Source organism: Anser anser (genome assembly GCF_964211835.1).
Source record: "Anser anser genome assembly, chromosome: 2".
NCBI lineage: Eukaryota > Metazoa > Chordata > Aves > Anseriformes > Anatidae > Anser > Anser anser.
The window spans coordinates 88,455,904-88,479,252 of NC_139721.1; the positions used below are offsets into that span (position 1 = coordinate 88,455,904).

At 39.6% G+C, this 23,349-nt stretch overlaps 1 protein-coding gene and 1 long non-coding RNA gene across 2 annotated transcripts in view; both read left to right on the plus strand.

The window, feature by feature from the left end:
• The window catches only part of MYO10 (myosin X), a 163,838-nt gene that overhangs the window by 61,311 nt on the left and 79,178 nt on the right, over window positions 1-23,349 (plus strand). Inside the window, 2 exon segments of the mRNA XM_083824329.1 lie at window positions 7,144-7,302; window positions 22,894-23,081. Coding sequence (XP_083680455.1) covers window positions 7,144-7,302; window positions 22,894-23,081 — 347 coding nt within the window.
• Window positions 10,374-15,550, plus strand: LOC310894358. The gene is made up of 2 exons (XR_014579832.1): window positions 10,374-13,693; window positions 14,212-15,550. It is a non-coding gene; the product is annotated as an uncharacterized lncRNA (long non-coding RNA).

Sequence of the window (23,349 nt, forward strand, 5' to 3'; positions counted from 1 at the left end):
ATCAAAGCAAGCCTTGGGCCATGGTACATCTTGTTGCCTGAAAGATTGTTTTGGGACAATGGGATGGATGTCTAAGGTCAGCTGTTACAGAGAAACAGTAAATTATCGGACAGAAGCATTACTTGGGTCACATTGTTGTCATACTAACCATAGAACTTAAAACGTTGGATTTTAATCTGCTTTGCATTTGATCTTAAATTGCTTTGGATTTATAAGACAGCCTCCTTGTCCTCTATTTAAAATATCCACTTAGACAGAAGATCACTCCAGGAAAAAAAAGTAAACTACTAGATTTTTATTTTTGTTTTTAATCTCTGGATCCTTGGGCTTTTACTGATTTTTTTTTTTTTTTTTCTCCCTGGAATGCTGCATTCCACAGTTTCTGATGTGAGCTCAAGGCCTCTTGTTTCTACTTGGAGTCATGTATAATAGAGAGATCTTGCAAGATTTATTGCATTCTTTCAACTTCTAAACACGAGGCAAACACAAATGATGATCCTCAGTAAGGACCAACAGGAGAGAAAGGAAAAAAAGCTGATATTTTTAAGTGGATGTTTCTGTGTACAGTGACTGTGAGCAAAAAGATGCTGTAGAAAACGGAGGGCACTGCTGTCTTAAATGTGTGAGCCAAGTCCAGTGGTGTTTCTGTTGAGTCGTGGGGATCTTCACTGGCATCACCACGGCAGTTGGGATTAACCTCGTAAAAAACAGACATGGGCAAGCCCACTGGATGACAAGAGGAAGTCTGTTGGTTTTAGGTGACAATTAACTTTCTTTTCGTTGTCTGTGGGCTGACCAAACACTGTAGTAGTTGATTTGCAAATGTCATAGGCAGCGTAAGTTTTGTTGTTTCGTATTTTTTACAGTTTGTCATCTGAGAAACTGGCTTACATCTGTACAATACCTCTTCACATTCACTTTCCCCATCTTGCTGAATTTTATGTTTAGAACTCCTATACTTTTCCTAATCCCTCTGGCTACATGAATTCAAACAACTTAATTTAAACTGAGACTTTAGACTTTGATATTTCTGTTTTCCATGCACAAATATCTGTCTTACCTTCTGGGATGACCAAAAGTTTTCTTAACCTAGAAGAGGGCAGCAGAGGTAGGTTGGTTGCTCCTATTCTATTACCCTTACCAAAAAAAAAAAAAAAAAGCCCTTCTGGATTTATTGCAACAACGCAGGTGACAGCGAAGTGCTATATTGTGTAGACACCGATGAGCCCTGTGTTATCAGTACTGGGTGTTACTCAGGAGCCAGCTCTCACCGCAGTGCGAGGCCGCCCTTGTTTCTGCTGGGAGGGATCAGGCTCCTCTGCTGGTGGGGCCGGGGCCAAAAGCTGGGCATCCTCAGCCAGGCAGGGGAGCAGGTGTGGTGATGCTGCTTGTGTTCGTTTGGAGGTTAAAGCCTTCATTATTTTTATTTATTTATTTTCATGAAGAGTTGAGCTATGTTTTCATTTTTTAAAATAATGAAAATAACTCTGGGGAAGGGTGGGAGAGAACTGAGCCTGTATTGGTTGGGAATTGTGTTTGGGAGGGATGAGGGTTCAGGTCACTGTGTAAAAGAGGCTGTTTCAAAATGCTCACAGTACGTAAACTTTCCGGTAGATGATCTTGCATTGTTCTCAGAGAGCAGATTCTGTAAATGATCTAGCTTGGGTCAGGGCTTCCGAGGTGTAGACAGGCTCATTTCTGCCTTGAAATAAAAATCTCACAAAAATCTCTCTAAGACGATGAAGATTCTCTCATAACTTAAATACCGATTTATTGATTAGGAAATTTTTAGCAGACTTTCAGCCTTCCTCCCATCCAGTATTGTTCATCAGCATCATCATAAACACTCAGTGCCTTGTGAAAAACAACCTGAGAGATTTGATTGCGTGTTGGCACTGTACAGCCTGGGAAGCCTGAGTGTAGCTTGTAGCTTTTGCAAGAAATGGTGATTGTGTGTTTTTTGATGCGCCTTACCTAAGCACTTAGTTCAGCATCATCCTACATTTACTTGACTCAGCTGTTGTGAAATCCCTTGATACTGCTTAATGACCTTATTCAAGCAGGGATTTTTGTCACTTGGCATCATGTCATGAAATGATACAGTGAGAGAGAAACCATGTGTGCTCCTGTCAGTGAGAGCCTGCTCTGGCGTTCTTTCCTGGTGTTAATAAATTGTATTGCAAATTAAATTACATTTTAACAAAGGATTTTCATTAGATTTTGAGCTTAGGGCTGATTGCAAGTGCAAAAAAAATTAATTAGATATTGTTCTGTGATGTCCCCTTTCAGTGGAATACTGGAAAAACTTCTAATTTTTTTCTCATGCTAGATTACTTGCACAGGATACAAATGTATTTTTTAACATAAAGAAGTGACAAATGTTAAGGTCTTCATGATGGTTTTCTTGCTCTTTTAAAAGCATCAGTGAATTTATTTTAATTACAATCAGGTGCCTCAAACTTCTCATTGTTGGTGTTATTTTTCTTTATTTGCTGTAATTCCCCAGTAGGCTCATGGGTAGATTTAAAAGAATATATTCATGTAAAATAACCAAATATGAAGATACAAACTTACTTAATAAATGCTTGCACACAGTATTGCATTGCTGATGCAGCAGTATTTATGAGTAGGGTACAGTATTTATGAATAGGCAAAATTATGTATTTATTTAATAAAGTCATCATTTTCATTATGTGTCTTAACATGTGATTTGTGAACTGTCAGCTCTCTAGATGGTCCTGAAATGGCTTATGCCAACTTTTCACGTGACTTGAACTGCCAAAAGCTCCTTCACATAGGGCTCATCTGCAGAGTCTTACCTTTAGTCTTGGTGCGTGCTGTTGGAAGTTCTCCGGCTTCCTACAGTGCGTTAGAGAGTGTCATACCAGTGTCTTCTGCATGAGAAGGTGCCTGGGGGATCGGGATGGTGTTGCAGAGGGCAATGTAGAAATCTTTCTGGTGTGCACGATGCAGTCATGTCTTCGAGTGTTTGTGTGCTTCTGAGGACTTCCCTCTAGCTGATGTTCTCATTGTGAGACAGCAAGTTTTTTTGTTTGTTTGTTTTTGTTTTCCTACTTCTTGTTCTCTGGGTAATAATTTTGGAAGTATGAGTGCAATTCCCACTCCCAGTATGTGGGGCCTGACATTGTGGAGATCTGGCAAGTGCTACAGGTAGCATGGTTGTGGAGCAGGTGGACCTTGACACTACTCTGGGTATGTCCCTGTCACAGCAAGGCTGATGATTTTTACCCAGTTCTGGAGAAATTAGATTTCAGCTAGTAATCCTGGTGATTTCTAAACAGGCATGAATCAGGACATGGGGACATATCATCAAAGCTTTCAAACAGGCTGTCAAAACTAGACCGGTGTGTTTTGTTTTCACACTTTGAGCGTGACCATATTTTTAATGTTCATTCAAATATTCTTGTACTCAACTGTCTATTCAATCTGTTTTATTTTTTTTCTCTAGAGAAAGAAACCTGACTTGGCAGCACGTGATTACTTTCTTTCAGTCACATTTACCTTCTTCAAGGCTGATACTAAATGGTGTTCCTCTAGCCCTCAGGTGTGGTTCTCCTTTCAGCAAGCTGTTAATATTTGGCCATGTGATAGCTATAGTTTACGTTATTTTAGAGCCCCGGAGCACCTGTTACAGTGTTGTTTTTTTTCCCGTGTCATCCTGGGGCCCTGGAAGCATTTGTCCCTTGGGTTTTCAGGTGGCATCCTGAAAGCACTTGAGTCCATTTTTGGTGTGTTCATCACAGCAGTAGTAAGGCATGGTAAGGACAGTTGGGCAGCTGTGAAGTGTTGTTCTCCTTTCCCATTGAGATACTCTTTACTATTTAGCTGGATTCATTATTTCATCTTGTATTTCTTGAGTTTGTTTCTTCTGTTGCTGCTCTTTGCGCTGCTCCCTCCTATCTCAACCTCTAATTTTCACTTCCATGGTAACTTCGAGAGCTCTCATTTTCCATGCTCTCTTACGGTTTAATTTATAGTTTTCCATGTATTCAGCATGTTTGTTATCTTGGTCCATTTATATCTTGAGAGGAAAGAAGTTTTTGCTGAATTCTCATTTAGGTTTGTCTTAAATCTCATTCCAAGTTTCCTGCATGCTTTACTTGACCTTCCACAAATGTTGGCAAGATCTTGAGGATGGATGCTCTCGTGCTCTGCCAATGTGCTTTTTGTAAAGTTCAGGAGCCTACTTGGTCATCTTCCTTTTCTGCATGCTGACCCTGTAGAGTGGCTTTCAATTCCTATTTCCTGAGGATTTCATCTGCTGTAATATTTCACAATGTGACCTTTTAATTAGTAACGGTAAAGTTCAAGGCATCTTTTTCACGTACTTATCGTAATAAAGGCATGAGTCAGGATGAAAAAAAAAAGCAGACCTTTCAGGGCTCAAGCAGCAGGGCTACCAAAAACCCCTTTGAAGGAAATAAAGTCTATGCATGTGATATTGCTGCCTTGTCTGCTGGCTCTGATCTTGTTAGACTTTGGTGAAATTTTACAGTGGAGCTGGGAAATCTTTAGGATACAGCAGCGGTGGGGAAGAGACCCTTGTTCCTTCTGGTCTGGGTGACAGCCACTATGACCAGCCAGCGTGTTTTCTAGTGGGTTAAAAAATACCTGAGTCAGCTCACAGAGACATTTCCTCATCCAAACAAGAAGACAATGTGTGGAAGAGCTGCAACTAGGAGAAAGACCAAGCTGAGCAAGAGAAAATAGTGTTTTTCAGTGACAAAGATGAATCTGTAAAGACCACCATCAATAGTTCTGCCACTCACAGGTCAATTGTCATGTTGTTTTTTCTTAGTGCATTTTTATTAATTCCTTATGTTAATGATTTTGCTTAGTGATGAATGGTGTACTCTGCATACCCTATTAACCTATGCATCACATATCAAAGAATAGAAATCACAAACATGAATATTGTCCTCCTAGAAATGATGCTTATTTCTTTTTCATGTTCACATGACCTACACTCACAGGACATGCCATCCCCTTTTCGTTTTCAGTTCTCCTACTGAGTATATCTTTCTGATTTAATTCTGTGCTGATATGTGCCTCTGTTAGGTTGCTTACTTTTCTCAGATTTGCTCTGCTTAAATCCCCCGCTCCCCGTATTCCAGCTTTAAGATATTATTTGTTCTGCAGTATAACCTTTGTTTTTTCACCATGGTTCTTCCAACTTGGAGCTGCAGTTTGTTACTCTTGAAAAGTAATTATCTCTAATTCCAAATTGCTCTTTATGGTTAGTCTTGAGACTGCTAACATTTTTTTTTAGCTCCAAAGTTTTGCAGTCAATTGATTCTCTTCACAATTTGTTCAGTCTTGTAGATATCTAAACTGCCTGCCCCTGCATCATATAAAAGTTGCTGTTTTCTCTGTCCTGGCCAACACCTGCCCCGTACAAATACTTGTCTTGTCATCTTGACAGTTGTTCACCACAAAATACTTCTTAGATCTCTAGATGTCCGTCTTTGCCTGCAGATAGGGGTTGTGTTTTGGATCCTCTGAATCTTAAAGAACTTTTTCTCATGGTTTATATGTCCCATTGCTGTTCACGCTGCCTTCCAGCATCTGTTAGAAATTCATTCCCTATGTCTTTTTTTTTTCTCCCAGCCTTTCCCTAGTATACTTTCTCATAGTCTGAATGACAGCTCTAACTGTTCTTTGGTCTGTGCCAACATATGGTACGTTCAGGCTGGGATATGATCTTAATAAACAGATTTCATCAGGCAATTCTCCGCAGTCAGCTGGTGGGTTATCCTATACAAAGCTTCAGTGTGAAGTCTGTTCTGTGTTCCTCCTGTTGCTTCTTCAATGTCTTTCTCACGTCTCAGCAAGACAGACAAAATCGTGCAGCAGCGAGTGGCAGGAATCTTTTTTCCTAAATGACATTCTGTGATGATATTGCTATCCTTGTTCCAGTCTTTCATTAGCAGGAGCATACGTATGTTTGCATTTGGAAAAATCTTTGGGTTTTCTTTTCATGAGCAGAACTGTTCTCTTCCACGCTGCTGCGTAATCCCCAGCCTGCACGGGCAGTCCTGTGGTGCTCAGGAAAAACTGGTCTGCTGCTTATTCCACTCCTTCAGTCAGTTTTATAAATATTATTTCAAAGGATTTTGAAAGGTTTGTCTTTTTTTTTTAGTATTTCACGTTATTAAAATATTTGCATTAACCCTGTGCTTGACTTTCTTAGATTGCAATGGTTAGCAGGGACTAGTGTTGCCAAAGTAGCATTGGCTATGAGATGCAGACATATGTCTATAAGGATGAGTTGCCAAGATGTAAATTAAAAGGAAACTGGAAGCTGTATTCCTAAGCAATTGTTTTATGATCTTTAATGATGTCAGTATTCATAAAAGTTTGTTTCACTAGTTTGGGGATATGTACATCTTCTGAGCATACTTGTGATAGGGTATTTATCTTTTGTAAAATTATCATAAAACGCTTCTACTTAAATTATGACTTTTTTAGGGCTTTTACTGTCCATTTGGAGCAGGCTTTAGAAATTCATCATAACAGTGCATTACTTAGAAATTGGTCCATCCATTCATTTTGGAATATATGCTGCATGATGAACTTAGTTTGCTAATTACTTTTGGAAGAATGACCTAACCCAATAGCCATCCTGATCAGGACCTGAAACTGCATGGAAGCATTAAGTGAATTTCAGATGCAACGTACAAACACCAATAGCCTGTTTGGTCCATAAATTTTATTTGCCGTTTTGCAGTGTAAAATGTTCTTCCCCCAGCAATTTGAGTATGCTAAGTTGACTGTAAGGAATGGGGGATTGCGGGGGGGGGTAGTCTTGGATTTTGGGGGAATGATTATTTGCTTGGTTTATATATCTGTCTAAAACTAGATTCCATTTGCCCAGAAAAGACCTTTTAGTCCTCGGTGTATTTTCAGTAAGCGATATTTTCATATGACCCCTGTGCATGTATTTGAAGCTTTAATTATCATGAAAGAAGCCTTAGAAGAAGGTATGAATGGCAGGCTATTATATTTTGCAAGTCTGCATGCTTATGAACTGGATAGAGAGTTATGAACGGGTATGAAAGCTCCTGTCTCAGATAAGAATTTTTGAATGTGTTCTCTGATAATTATTTCTTTTTACTCTTTCAGGTATTCACTTATAAACAGAGCACAATCACACACCAAAAAGTAACACCTATGCATCAGACGAGTGCAGAGAGTGTGGAAGACATGGCAGCACTAGTAGATCTTCATGAAGGCTCTATTATGCATAACTTATTCCAGCGATATCAGCAAGATAAAATCTATGTAAGTTTCTTCTAAAATTAAGAAAAATATCCCGAGGGAATGTTTTTGTCTGTGTAACTGCTATGTGTGTTTTTCTGTTCTATGGTATATCTGTTGTGAAGTTCTCCAGTTCTTTGTGTATATGCATGGAGTTGAAGCATGCCTTGTCTAGAGACTTATCAAAAACAGTAGAAGGAGAAGGCAGCTCAGGGCTGGCAAGGCAATCTATCACAAACCTCCAAAAACTGCTAGACTGCATGTCTGTACACTTCCATTGACAGGGTTGTGCAGGGGATTCTTGTTTTTTCTCTTCTCCTTTAGCCTCTCTGCTCCACGTGTATATGCTGTGTACATCACTGGAAGTGATGTCGCAGCCTTTAGACTGTGAATGCCTATTGGAGATCCAAGATTCAGTTCTGACCACCATAGCCCTTTTTATTACAATAGAAGGGGGAAGGTATTAAGATCCTGAGGACTGTACCGTTAAAGTAGAGGACCTGTGCTATTAAATACAGATAGAGTTTGGTGTGTGTGAGAACAGGCAGCTGTTTAGAAGTCTCAAAAACTAGGAGTTAGTCTACACAGAATTCTTCTTCTCAGCTCTGTAATTAATTTTTTTTTGTGATTAGATTTGCCATCTCTTAAATATGTTTATTAGTCTTGGTCTGAATAGGTATTAATATTTCCTGAATCTGGTACTACACTTAATGTGAGAGAGGTACAGGGATTGCTGTTACAGGTTATGAAATGTCATTTTTCAGTTGTTGGGTGGTGGAGGTTGTTGTTGTTTTCAATAATACTTACAGAACATAAATAATTCTTGTTTGGATAATCTTTATAGACCTTTGATTTGGCCATATACATGCTTTATTCCAAGATTCATCTATTAAGTTTGGCTTCTTTATTTTTTGAAATGTGAATATGCCTTAATGTAAGGATTTCCCTGTACTTAGAAATTTCTTTATAATAAAAAGCAAGAAAGGGTACAAGGAAATTATGTCCTTTGTAATTTACCTTAAAGGGGCTTGAGAATCCTAAGTGACAGTTAGAAACCTAAATGTTGAGGTGGTTCTCTTTACAAAAGTCTTTATTATATTTTTTTCTAGAACCAAATGAACTATTTTGCTTTATAGAAAAAAACAGTAAACAAAAAATAAGCAGCATATGCGAGCAATTGCATGTGCAGGAACTTGGTAAGAGTTTAGTTTTCCACTGATATTATTAGATTAGATGTTAACACTTGGTGCAAGTCAAAAAAAAAAAAAAAAAAAAGATTCCTGAGCAACTACGTGTACTCATGTGGGACGTGGATGTCAACCTTTCCCCCTTTTACAGAGTGTGAGTAAAGGAGGTGATTTCTTGAAGAGGCGAAGAATATCTTTGTTCTGAAGACATGTCTTAGTTTATTTCCTAGCTTGTCAAGGCAAGTTTAGGATATTTCGATACTTGGTACTCAGTGTAGTGTAGATTTCTAGACAAACAGGTTTGTGCGCTGTTAGCGATGACAGATCTTCAGTTGCTGCTGAATACCCATGGTCCTTTCAGTTTTGCTAATTCTACTTTTTTGATGCAACTCACCTGAAAACTAATTGAATAAAGGTGATTGGAACAAAAAAAAAAGTGTGTTTTGAAACGCAAATGTAAGAGTCTCTGTTGTCTGGTATATGTAACCAGGGATGAGAATGAGAATCGTCTTCTCTCTCCTCATTGGTATCCCACTCTTGCTATGCCAATGGCAATGCATTAGCAGGACAGGCTTCCAGGAACAGAATCCCTGAGAAAAGCAGATTAAATAGCTTGCACTTTCTGAAAACTTTATAGGTGTATGCATGTGTGTTTTAAGAGGAGATATTGTCAGATGAAACGGCAAAATAAACAGTGTCTTTCCAAGCCAGAATCTCTTACCTGTAGTGAGCTGTTTAACGATAATTTGATGTATGTTTTATTTTTTTTAAAGAGAGTAAGAGAGACTGAAAGGTGACTTTACCTCTGTTAAACACATACTTGCAGCTGAAGAAATGAATCTCTTGGTCATTCTTTTTTGGAACTAGACCAGTTCTTGTACAGGACAGTGAAACCCATTGGAGTTTGTGGCAGGAACAAAAAACTTGCCAGATTATACAGGTGCCTCTTTTATTCCCTCCCAAAAGTCCTCTGCTGTGGCTAGTAAAAGCTTTGTCAGTGTAGTGCGCACAGTGAGTCTTCTATCTGTCAGCACCTTGGTTGTATCTGTCCTTTGTGCAGTAGGGATAAATCAGGAGGGCATGTGCCCCACTGCACTTTGAATTGAGGGGCTAGTCATCCACGTGGAATACTTCTCTCCATTGCTGAATAAAAAAGCAAAAGAAAATTGCCATGTCCTGGCTTTTAGATTACAGATGCTTGTCATTGTTTGTCATTGTGTCCCTGTTTACTTCAGCTCTGCTCACCTCCTTGCCCACCTCCTGAGTGGAAATGTACTTTTTAGCTTTCTCTGAGTTCTTTGCTTGCAGTATTACAAACATATTAGTGTGGTTCTTGAGTTTAGCAGATTTTTCTTTTTTTCTTTTTTTTTTTTTTTGTGGCAATAAGACTGGGAAGCGCCTTTGTACACAAAATGAGGAATGCACTTAATTAGGATATGAGTTTGGGTGCTTGCTTTTTCTCACAAACTGGAAAAAAAATGGTACGAAGTGAAATATACTAAATTGTGGTGTAAAGTATATATAAGTTTAGAAATACAGAAGAAACAATTTAAGAGAAATTTAAACAGTTGCTTTCCCAGGAAGACATATTTATGCAAGTCTTCCCCTGTTAAGTTGTGTGTTTGTATTTGATGAAGTGTTTATCCAGCAATGAGCACTTCAATAAATATCTTCAGATGTTTGAGTTCAGTTTACTTTTCCTTTACTTAATAACATTTTTGTTTCTCCATCTCACTTAATCATACCCTTATTCCTAAACTTCTCTCTATTTCCTAATTAATACTATAAAAGATATTTGCAGTAGATGCCAAAGATTGTCAAACATGTCAGAGACTTTCTTTGCTGCTGTTAACAACTCCAGCTATAAAGGTCAGCATAGGATTTTATGTATTTCTTCCTTTTGGGGGGGGGGGGGGTTGGGTGTGTTGATTTGACATACAGACTGTGTTCGTAGCGTAAATGATGCCTGGCACTGTACTTAATGAGCTGAGGCACCTAGCTGAATCTATATTGTTAGTGAGATGAATGACAAAATTTGTTCTGATCCATATGCAACCATCTTTTTGTATCAGCATCAAATCTGTCAACATCTAATTGTGATACTTTCTGTTTGTATTTCTGTAGGAGAAAAAAGTGCATGCTTTCCCTTTTTAGTATGTGAAAAGCATGGGCTGTACATGCCGTTGCTAGATTCCTCAAAGCCGGCTCCTGTCTGGTATTTTTTTCATGTTTCTTGATTAATGCTACTTTTATCGAAGAGCTTGGTTCTGGGCTGCCACTGGAAAGGGGCAGGAAAGGTCCCAGTGATGGGATGCGGGAGGGGTTCTTGTTGCTACTCCCTTCCCCATTTTGCTTAACAAGAACAGCTTGACATGGGAGGTCCAGCTTTCTGACAAGGTTTAACACCTGTGTTTGAATTCTCAGATTAGCTTGCATGCCAGGTTGGTGTGTGGAAAAATATAGAAAGACAAACACCAGTGCTAAAACTGGAAGGTGCCCACACTGGAAAATGGAGCCTTTTGTGAAGGCGAGTGAGGGATTTCATCACTTCTGAAGCCAAGCCAGCAATGGGCACATGATGTGGAGAGGGGAAGTGCTGTGGCAGCCGTTCTTGTTGCCGTTCAAAGAAGGCTTGTTCCCAAAGCTGTTGATTCGGGTTTACTTTTAGTTAAATACACATCATGGAGGAGACTGGCTTAGTCTTGGAGAAGACACTGTAAACCGCATCATGAGCGAACTGTAGTATGGGACACACAAATTACAGTGTTCAAACTGGTTGCGGGAGGAGCTGCTGTTCCCTTGTCTCTGTGGCCAGTGGTTAGGTGCTGGTGCAGACAAGTGAATTTCAGAAGAGCAGGACAGAGGAGTAGAGAAGAAGAGCTTTTGCTGAGGCAGAGGAGGACTGAAAATAACCGCAGTACGCATCATGCACTTCCCTACAGGGTTTCCAGTGCCAAATCAACCCTCTTTTGCCCGTGTTCAGGCAACAAACAAGTTCCAAAGAACTTTTCTTTGTTTTTTCTTGTTGAATTAAGCTCTGAAGTAGCTTAGTAAGACCTCTGAAGTGGCACTTCTTTGACAGGTGACATTTTGTTTAGGCCAGAATCGTGTCCGCGTGCCCAGAGGGGTGCGCTGGGCCCAGCAGCCAGAGGCCTCTTGGAGCAGGGAGAGGTGCCTCCTGCTTGTACAGCAGCTGAGTGGTGGCCAGGAGGGTGAGAGAACATAGCCTATTTTTGCTTGCTTTCAAATTAGGACTGCAGCTTGCCCGCCAATAATCATAACCATCTGTTAGGTTTGTGTGTGTCTTTATAAAAAAAAAAAAACTTCTGTACCAGCCACGTAGACATGTAATGTTATAGCAGCCACATCCACATCAGAGGAGGATGGTGGTAATTAGGAGCTCAATGTTTGTGGCTGGCTTTCTTTGTCTCTTCAGCTGAAGCAACAAATATGGAATGCTCATTTATCTGTTCTTAAAATCAATGTATGAGTAAATGAATATACCTTTTAAAAATCTATTTATGCTTATTTGCTTTAGCAGCATATTCAGTCGTAGTTTGTTAAATCATCTAATTATTGCATGTTTATCTCCCTTGAAGTCATGAGGGTTCCCTGAGGGAACTAGTTGTTGTTTGTACAGTATTAATCGATAACCACTGTCGTGGTGGGTTTTTTTCCTCCAAATAATGTTTGCAGACTAAGACACTTCAGTATATAGGTCAGTTGCTGTCTGTGACTTGTTTGTCTAGGTTTTTGCATATTCTTTTTTTTTTCTGAGTAAAGAAAAACTCATTTCAGAAGCAGTGCAGTTGCTCTGTCAACAGTGCCATGTCAACAGGAAGCAGATGTCAGTGCATGTTTTTACAGGGAAAATCGCAAGGCACGTTGATATCTTGGTTAATTGAACAAAGTAAGAGAGATGTAATTTCAGGAATCTGAAAGCACTCCTGTTTGGATGTCCTTACCATGGACACAAGTTTTAGGTAGAGGCGGACAAACAAAAGAAAATCAGTAAAAGACGGTAGCTCCAAAACGTTTTATTAGAAAGACAAAAATTGTCATGATTATGCAGAAGAACTTGGAAGCTGTAGAACCTGCAGAAAACTCGACCTTAAAAGAATGTGTATCAAGTACCTCTACAGCATGCTGACAGCCAAACAGCCTTGGTCTTTGGCCTACCATTATCTGTAATCCGAATAAGTGTGGGCCATTGGCAAAAGAAGAACAATGACAATTTAAGCCACCTGGTAATCTGGATTTCTGTCGCATTTTCAGTAATGCTGTCAAGTAACAAGTAAATTTTGAAAAGAGGCCAAAACATTTCCTTGCTTCCACATAAATCTTATTTACTATAAAACATATATATAAACGCTAGTATTGTACATATACATTTAGGCCAAATCCTTAGTTATTTCACTGGCTCTTAGAACAGCATTTATTATAGTCTTATCTGCAAACTAGCTGTAATTGCACAGTTTCTTTCTACACATATCTGATACTCTAGAGCAGTTCCAAGTAATCAGTTTGTAGGATCTGCTGTTTGGCCACTGAAGAAACTTCTGTTTATTTAAATGCTATACTTTACTGTAAATAAATTTAAAAGTCACGTTGATGAATCTGTGTTTTTCATACCTTCTGTTAAGGTGCCTCCTATACTACTGCAGAGAATGGGGATAATTGTCCCCACCAGCTCCTTTAGTGTAGGTGCACAGAATAGCTCAGTTGCTAAGATTGCATGAAAAATGTGTATATATATATAGCTACTTACCTCTATAATTAGCATGTTATGCTTACATCAGACAGTGTTTTCAAAATGTAGTTCAAAGTGAGTTCCTGTCTCCAAGCATTAATTACAGCTTCCATTTCACATCTGTTATTGGAGAGCAGTAGACAAAGATTTATGTAAACACAGCAGGCTTTTAATTGGAAATTTAGTGGAATCTATTTCTGGTGATCACTATTTCTAAAAGATGGTCAGTTAAATAGATCAAGATTTGTCTGCCAAAGACCAATTACCGTTATTTTGTTATTATTCTTTTTTAATCCATATTAGAGGAAGAATATAGCTGTAACGATATGAGTAAAGTAAACAAATGCCATTGGTTGGTTAACCAACTTTTCTTTTTTTTTTTAATTGCTCTTTACTGCTGAACTTGTGACGCTGCTAATAATAACAATAAAAAAAAGTTTACCTGAACTCACTACTGAAAACATTGGAGATTTTTAAGGTGCGTATGCTCAGATCTTAGCAAAAGTTTTGGTCTGAAATGTTGTGGTCAACATAATAAAAAGGGAGTTGCTCAGAAAGGTCTTTGTGATTGAGTAAGCTATCATGTATACAATGGCTACACAATTTGATTTTAGGTAAATTTCTTTTACAATTCGTAGCAGGTTAGTTAGCAGGTTGGGTTCTTGCTGATAACCTGCTATGTGTGTATGGTGCAATAGGGATATTACTGGCTGTCATCAACAGACTCTTTCAGTGAGGGAGGTGATGAGGAAGACAAAGTTCTGTTAAAATATCAAAAATCTTGCTTTTTGCCTGCTCTGTACCACTATTTTTCTTTCCATTTGGCTTGCTGGTAAAAGAATAAGTGATGCATGCAGGGTCAACAGGGTAAATTCCTGTTTATTTCCATGAGTTTTGAATGAGACCTAAGCCCTTTGTACTGAAAACTCCAAAGTAAAAATCTATCATCTTGTACAGACTTTAGCATTGGTGATGGTTTTGCTGATGTTTTCTTAGATTTGAAGGATTGCTTTTTGCGTTGGTTTCTCCACATCCTCATTGAATGTCACTGGTAACGATGTGAGCTGAGAAGAACAGAAAGCAGACCAACTTGCAGGTTTTTTGTGTTTTTTGTTTTTTAAACAATTGGACTGTAGATAGTGCTGGATACTTTTGCATGCACCTTTGTCTTGCTTGCAGGTAAGGTTGGTCTCCTTTCTTCAAGGTCTATTTACTCTCAAACATCCACAAAGGAGGGCAGGAATTTGAACTCTGAAACTTAAGCCACTTGTCTGTCACCAGCACGTGTTTTCTTAACATGAATTGGGCTTTGACTGTAAAGTGAGCTGCACAAAATTTACTGCTTGTGCTACACAGACCAAATGCCTTATTCCAGCAGTTTAAAACTAGAAGGGCTACAGATAAGCATTTTAAATTAAGAATTTTATAGCTGTTGTCAACCTGCTTAAGTGGACAGTTCATAGTGAGACTGTTGCTTCATTTGAAAAGATGTAATCCATTTCTCACAAGCAGTTTAAACTATTTCCTTTTGATGTCTGTCAACATTTCTTTTCAAACGCCAGTGGGATCTAGACATTCCCTTCAACAGATTTTTGGCTGCTAATACAGTTTGCCATCTTACTGCTGATTTGTATACCCATGGCTCCTTGACAGTAGTTCAGTGCCATCCAACAAATTACCTGGAATTGACTTCATTTCAGTTACTCAGGCTTTTGGTTTCTATTTTCATGCTCTGTTAAAGCATGATTTCTGTTCTTTCTACTTGCCTCCTGAAAGAGCATTTTTTGTAGAAGAGGCCTTAAAATGCCTAAAGTGTGGAAGTTTCAAAAATCTGGATATCAGTACAGAATATACTTGCAGGCAGAACAAATCAGATCTTCAAAACTTTATATTAAAAATATTTCTTCTGTGTTCTGGAGACACTGATTTTGGTGATATCGTTGACTAGAGTTTTTGTTTTCATTTGCATTTGTTTTCTCTGAAAAGCCCCTTTATCTTAGCAAGATTATTGATAGGAAAGAAGAACATTTTTTTTCCCTTGCTTGAGGGCTAATTAGACCTTCAGACAGCTTTGAAAAAATCATTTGAGCATTGTGCAATAACAAAGCAGGAAGAAGAACCAATGTGTGGCCACAGGCCATTTGAAATGAAGAGCCATGGGGTCTACATTCTTTGTGGAGCTTTCTCTGGTTTGAGCTAGTGTACTCATTAAAGCCAAGCTGTGAAATTGAGCAAACCTACAGTCACATTCTGTATTGTTGCACATGAAAATGTCAAAAAATCGATGTCTCATCCTGATTGATCACATTGTGTTTTTTTTTTTTTTTTTTTTTATTCAGGAGGTCACCTTCTCTCTTCACTTGGCCATGGAAGAGATTCTTCCATAAGAAGTAGACGTTTTATATAAAAAGTCTAGGCAGCAGGTCGCTGAAGATCATTATCCTGACATCTAGTAGACAGACATGCTAAATGGTAGAGATTCTCTTGTATTAGTCAGCAAAGAACAAGGAGACTTGGTCCTTCTTATACTGAGGAGAAAAATTATTAGAAACTGGTGAATTTCTTAAATCAGGAAAGGTGTCCATCTGATGTCAATATTATGGTCTTTTCCATCAGAATGTTTTTACTTTTTACCTTAGTCTGTAACAACCCTTTTGTATCAAATTTTCATTATATTAGTTTCACATTCCCCACCTGGGTTTTGTCTTTTCTGGTTTTAAGGTGCCTTTTTTTCTTCTTTGACCCTTTGAATATTCTTGGGCACTTCTTCAGTGCCAGTTTGTCTTGTACCCTCCAGAAAAAGCCATTGGACATCCTGTAGGTGTTGTGTAGATTCTGGATAACACTTGTGAAGTTACTTGAGTATCTCGATCCACATAGAATTGTCTGTTCCATAGGAAAAAGTTAATGGGAAAGCAAGGGGAGATCAGTTAGGAGTGGATCTCAACTTGTGGAGATGTCTTGGTTTTATGCATGTTCTTCATTGTCTCTGAGCCTTCTCTTGAGTTAAGCTGAAAGATACAGCTGCCGCTGCACACTGTTCTGCTATTTCTGTTGGTAGCTAAGGTGAACAAAACCCAGTTTTTACCCCTGAAGAAACACAAAGATTTTCTAGCTTCAGTTAGCTGTCTAGAACAGGGTCGCTATCAATGTGCAAGGCTGAAGCTGTGGGGAGTGGAAGGATTAGCATAGTTTAGAAGTTAAAGGTAGCTGGGCTGCAAAGTACTGCTTTCTTCATGAAAAGGTAACATAGCCTTTGTCCTTAGAGAGGCCTGGGAACCGGATGGTGTAGGTTAAAGCTCGGTACCAATGGAAGCATATGGTCACTTTAATAGAGTTGAAGAGTGAACGCAACAGACAAAGTTGCAATTAAATGGGAATGTTGTTGCCCAACAGTTGCCTCTGATCATCTGAAATCATGTATAAATATTTCAAAGTTATTCCAGAATCTTGCCGCGAGCTGTGCCAGCGAAAACAAGAATAAAGCCTGGCTTTGAAAATGCATTGTTCTGTTACTCCAGAAATCTGATCTATTCTTGGCACAGGAGGGGAAGGGGCCATCAGGGAGGTAGCTGATAGAAGAGGCTGATGCAGCTTACGTTGTGGAGCAAAGCACATGGGAAAATGCAGTTAAGCAGTGTGAATGTGTCTGAGAAGAGACTTAGAGAAGACAATGAGAGGGACAACGTTGAAAGGTGGGTCTTGAATGTAGGCAGCTGCCTGCTGGCACTTGAACTTAGTGACATGCTCTGTCCTGGTTCCCTTCAAAAGGTCTTCTCCTGTGGACGCTAACTCCCGTGTTGGTAGGATGGCCTTTGTGTTCACAAAACATCTCATTTTGCAATCAGTTCTACAACTGACTTTGAGAAGAAGGAAGGAGAATGTATTTGTGCATATGATATGTGCGCATAATGATGTGCGCATTGACAAGGAACACAGTGGTAAAGAAAAGTAAAGCTGATGTAAATTTGGGCTGATGGAAACCCACCATGAGTCACCAAACATGGTAAGGGCTGCAGAAGCCCAAGCATGTAAGGATGATTATAGAGTATGACATTTACATCACAGACATGGCTCAATTGGTTGAAAACATCTAAACTTGTAGTCTAGTAATTCAGTTTGATTATGGCCTTTAAGAAAGGAGCTTGGCTTCAAACGTTTTAGCTTATAATTTAGGGAGAAAACTGGAATGCGTCCCACTGAAATTAGCTCAAGACCAGCCGAAATACACGGCATACTTACCACAGAGAGGATAAATCAAGAACCTACCGTGAACAAGAGCATTAATTTTCATCCCGCTTATGGCATACATATGCCCCTTCTGCTCCCTTCCTTAAAAAGCACCCCAAAATACAGTCCAGCCATCCTTCTCCTTTTTATGCTGATATGTGTATAGTGATTGACCTAGTTAGCTTTACCTCAGCATAAATGCAGTCACCATTAAAATTAATCCTTTTACCTGGGAGAATTGGGAAAAATGGAGGCTGTGCCTAGAGCATTAAACAAACTTTTATTCCCAAGTTTTGCGTCATGAAACTTTGAAATTTAGTGTTGAAAAGATAGAGAAATTTGACAGCTATTTTGTGGTCTTTTAAGACTGTCTGTATTTGCATGTGCTATGAAAGCACAGGTGTTTTAATTCGATAGTGATACTCTAGCCTTGATGATAAAAGGTATGAGAGAGATGAGGCTTGTGTGGAACATGGATGATCTTTTAACATTTGTTATCTGAAGGTACCAGACAGTGGCTTTCTAGTGAGCCAATTGCACTACAGTTTTATTTCAGTTTCCTATATATTAATGGCAAGCCCAGAAAATGATACTTGTTTCATAAATGGTCAGGTTGATACACCACCACCACCAAACTAAAACCAGACAGCCCTTACTCATCAGACATGGAATCAGTTCCATTGATGATTGTAACAAAGTTGAGAGCTGTACAAAAACAGTCTGGAAACACAGTTTTTGATGCATCTGCAAACATGATTTTGTTTTCTGCAGTAAGGATAGGAGGTTTTTTGGCCCAAAGTAGAATATCTTGAAAGTGCTCTGAAAAGAGAGTTGGATGGCTAGAGTGCCATCTTAGTGTTAATGTATGTATCTGTGACAAAACACCTTAATTCTGTGTTTGATCAGTTCCAATGTTCCTAGTGTCATGCTAAGCAATGTTGCGAAAAATATATTGATATTGGTGTCACTGAAGAAGCACAATGATTGAAATTAGGGAGTGTAGTCTCTTCATGCCTGTTTTAATAGTGCAAGCAGTTTTAGCTTCTCTTCTGATCGTTGATCAAAGACTTCATTTGGGAGCAGCATGTAACACCCTTCAACAGAGTCCTTCTGCCATTTCTCCCACCCTCCCTGCAGCATGATATGCAAAGCCCGAGATAAGTCCTTTTCTATTCTTTTCTTTTTATTTTTTTTAAAGGAGGAAAAATTGGATGTCTCAAATACTAGAAGTCAGGGAATTACAGAGGAGTACATTGATGTAGTGGGTGAAGAGAGGTCACGAGAAAAACAGTGTGGGATAAAATTGATGACCTTACATGGGAAAAGCAGGCTTGGGTAAAACACAGAGATCATTAAAGAATCCTTGGGAATAAAAAAGCTATCGTGGAGGAGATGCCTGAGTCTTGGCATGAGAGGGGAAGAAATGGAAGGTGGATGATGGTTGGACATGGAGCAAGGCTGAAAGGACGTATGCAGAAAAGATTTTGTGAAAAGAGGAAAAGATGGAGGGCAAAGGTGGTCCTGATCTACACAGTGTGTTTGGCTTATAGGATTAATGAAGTGATTGTGCGCTAGGGCTGCTTCCTTATTTGTTGCTTGTTCTGTGTAAGAGAAGTTGAAAAAAAAAATTTTTGAAGGGGAAATTCCAAATTCTACTTTTTCCTCTTTTATTTAGAACACGTTTTCTAGATGGGAGAGAAAGACGTAAAAATATATTTAGCTAAACTATTGCAAACTTGTTTTTCATCATTTTAAACTAACTTGAAAGATACTATTTTAACCAATACCATCTGTACTGTTAGATGAGACTACTATGATGATTTATAGTTTTTTCTGGAGTATTTCTGTGGGTGTCGGAAATCTTTGTGAGCTCTTGAACCATATTAAAGAACCAAGTTGTTCTTGAGTGTTTGATTTCTACACGTAAGGTTTAAAACTGATTGCTCTCAGAAGGCAACAAGCAAAACAAAGCATTTAGAGAACTGATGAAAAATCTCTTCCTTTACTTAAGTACATCTTTCATTTTGACTCTTGTGATGCCATCATCTAACTGAATGTCTAGCTGAGAAGACAGGGCTTGAACTTCTAATTTTGGAAGTCATTTTAGAGGATCAGCAAACAATCTCATTTCCTCTTTTTGTGTTAAAGGGGGAGCAGGAGTGTCTGTAGTTTGTGACCAGAAGTGTTTTGGGAGATGCGTTACCAATGTAAAATTTCAGTAAAAAATTAATCAGAAAAGGAGGCTAACCTTTTAGTAAGGTAATCAAAGCTCCACATTGGGATTCAGACTGAATTACTCTTATTTCTGGATTCAAAATTATTTATTAGTGGTGATCTGATAATGAGTTGTTGCTGGTTTAGTCTATAACAAAAGAAACCAGTCTTGCGACAGAAGCCCTACACAGTACTTCTTTGAAATACCCCAGACTTTTTCAGCAGGAAATTTTCAGAAACCTTGTCTGCTTGTTAGTACTCTGGCAGACACGAGTATTTTTCCCATTCATAACTGCTTTGGAGTGCTTTTGTTAAAATAAGCAATTATTGACTGCAAGAATCAGATTAGAAACTGCAAAGAACAAAGAGAAGAATTAATTCACTCTCTTTTAAGCAAAGTGGAAGTGACATTCTTACATGAAAACACCTTTTCTGAAATTTCATCTAAGCAGCTGCCTTGCAAGGTTAGCGTAATAAAGTAATTCATAGTTCCTACTTTTGACTGGTAACTGCTGTAATTTGCAGTATGAATGATGCCTGGTGCAGGAAAAATGCTTGGGAGGTAGCTTAACAGCCCTGTGCTTTTTTGTGCATCTTTGCACCCCGCTTTGCTTGCTGCTAATGTGCTTGCACTTGCAAAACTGGAAAGTCTGCCCTCAGAGAAAGCGATTGAATGGGGAGGCTGATGGGATTCCTGAGGGGACGGAGGCAGAGCCCTGCATGGGACAGGGTGAATTGCTGGCACCTGCTCCCTGTCTGTGAGTCTGACTGTGCCCTAGCTCCCTGACTGGGGGGCTCCTGGGGTGCCAGGGTGGAGGCTGGCAAAAGTGGGACTGGGTGTCAGTGAAATTCTACTGCTAGTAAGAGCACGGGATGGTGAGTGGACAGGAAAAGTAGCAAACCTGGGAGTGTCGGAGCAAGTGACTCTTGGAACAGAACCTGCTCACAGATCTGGAACTGCCTGTGTCATTTTGAAAAAGTTTTGGTGAAGCCATGGGAAAGATCGTCTCACTTCAAGAGAGCTGGTGCAGAATTGGGCTGCTCTCGTGATACGCAGGGTTTGAAATAGGAGACGCAAGAAGAGTTGCACTGTAGTCAGCAGTGGTGCTTTTTGCCAGTGCTTTATCACTGGAAGACGGAGAAGGAGTATTGTGGTGGTGGTCTGTTATGTGCTTGACCACGCAGAAGCTGTAAAGTGGGTATTTACAGTTATAAAGTTGGGTGGTACCAGTGTTCGTATGTTTGCTTGTTTGCTGTAGTGTCTGGTTTGATGGTGTGCCTCAAGTTACTATTCCTACTTCTGACTTCAGTCAGACTTGTTAGTAAGGTAAAGAGGTGGATCCATAGCAGTCTACAGTGCAGGCATTGACCAATAAACCATTCATGTAATTAAATATTATATATATATCTCTGCCCATGCAATCTGTGCTGAAATACATATCAAACTGAAGAAGTTTTTTCCTAGAGACTTGCTCATTAGTTATTTAAGAACCCAAGAGGAGATGATCCCAGGAAATTAAACTGTTGTCTCAATGCTCTAATTGCCCTGTGATACGATCTCGTGTTGAAATGGGATCTTTCCTCTAACTGAAACCTTACAAGCTATTGTACAGTGTGGCAGTTTCATAAAACATACAGACTGAGAGCTCACAGCTCTGTAAAATACACGTCAGTTACAGTGAGGAGGAACATTCCCCTTGCATCTAATAAAATTGTCATCATTTCAAGGACATTGCTGTAGTCCCCGTAGCAAAAGCTGCTACTAGTGTTGGGCCTAACCGCGGATGAAGCAGATGGATAATGGGAAATAAAGCAGCAGGATAACAGTGAGAAAGGAGAGCAGATACACAGTGATAATTACTTATTAATTAAATACACATTTAGAGAAAGGAGGAAATACACATTTTAGAGAAAGAGAAAGGAGGCAGGTAGATGTGGAACACAAATGCTGTGGAGACATGGAAGAGATTGAAAGAGAGGAAAGCATGAGGGAGCTGGTGGTCGGTGAGTCTTTACAAGTGCCCCTGTGGTGCCTTGTTGGAGGACATGCTGCAGGTGGAGGACATGGGACCCCTTCCTGGAGCCCTCTGAGGATAAGGTGCTGCATACACGAAGAGAGCCCCAGCCCTGCTGTGAGCTTCATAGCCAATTCCTGTTGGTGATGACAGGGTTATCTGCTGACAGAGCATCTGTATGTACACAGGGACCATGCTACAGAGCTGCAGCCCAGATCTTTGTAAGGCCACAGCAGGGCTGTTTGAAACCAGGTGCTACCTTCTGGTGTGTAACCTCAGAGTGCTTAACAAAGTGAAATTAGTATCACAGTGGTAACACCGCATATGCTATATCAATTAATTTTATGTGCCCCAGAAATGTACTGGAAATTCTGGAGATAGTGTGCTTAACGTTATCTCCTGCTTCACGTAATTTGATTTTATTTGAAAAATATATTCAGGTGGCTAGACGATGACTGTGAAGCAGATGGAAAAGACAGAAAATGAGTAGCAGTGCAAATAGGCTGTTGTACATGATCACGTTACCACAGCTTAATGAGTTAAGGCAATGGGAATGGGTATAAGCTACTACCTGGGTGGTTTTAACTGATGTGCTCTCTAATTGCAACAGGAGAGAAATGGAATGTCGTGTCAGTTGCCATTGTGCATCAAAGCAGTAGTATATTAAGTTGCATAAATTTAGTGTTTTGGCAGCATGTGCCAGTTCATGTACTTTTCTTAGGGCCTGTTACCCTGTAACGATGCTAGTGTCTACCATGTTGCCTGATACTCCAATTTTAAAAATGGGGAGCAGAGAAGGATTTTGATACTGTGCATAGAAAAGCAGACTTTTGCAGCAGTGCTCAGGACCTATGGATACAGTCATGTTTGGAAAGTTCATAAAGTCCCTAAGAATGTGTGAAAAGCACATGTTCACTGGTGCTCGTTGATGCTCCTGCGCAGCGGTAAATAGCATTAATGCAGGGACTAATCCTGAGCTGGGAAGCTCTGTGTTGTAGACAGGGTAAGCATGAAAACCCGGAGAGGTGGAAACAGTTTTTACCCTTCTGTTGCTCTTGTTCAAAGAACAAAAGTGGGGAGAACTACTAGCCAACTTTATCCAAACTCCATGAGGATTGGTAGGCTTTTGCAAATGTGTTTACTGTCTTTCATTTGTGAGGTCTGTTATTCTGCTCTACCCCATCTCTAATAACAGCTCTGGGGGATTTTGTGCTTGCAGACGTACATCGGTTCCATAGTTGCTTCTGTGAACCCTTACAAGACCATCCCAGGGCTGTATGACTGCGCTGCCATGGAGCGATACAGCAAGCACCACATGGGAGAGATCGCACCTCACATCTTTGCTGTGGCCAACGAGTGCTACCGCTGCCTTTGGAAGCGTCACGACAACCAGTGTATCCTCATCAGGTAAATGGCTGCTGCTTTGATTATCCCTGACGTGTACCTCAAGGTGGTTAAGAGACAGCTATTCAGACTGAATGAAGAGGAAAATTCCAAAAGAAAGCAGGCTTTTAAACCATCAGTTTGGGCAGAGATCTTTGAAATTGCAACTCATTATTCTGCAGACCTCTAAAAAGCATCCCTTGCAGCTCAGTAATTTGTCACCACTATACCCCAAACCTGCATCTAGAGGGGGAAAAAAATAAATAAATCTATACCAGTCTTGAGAAATGCT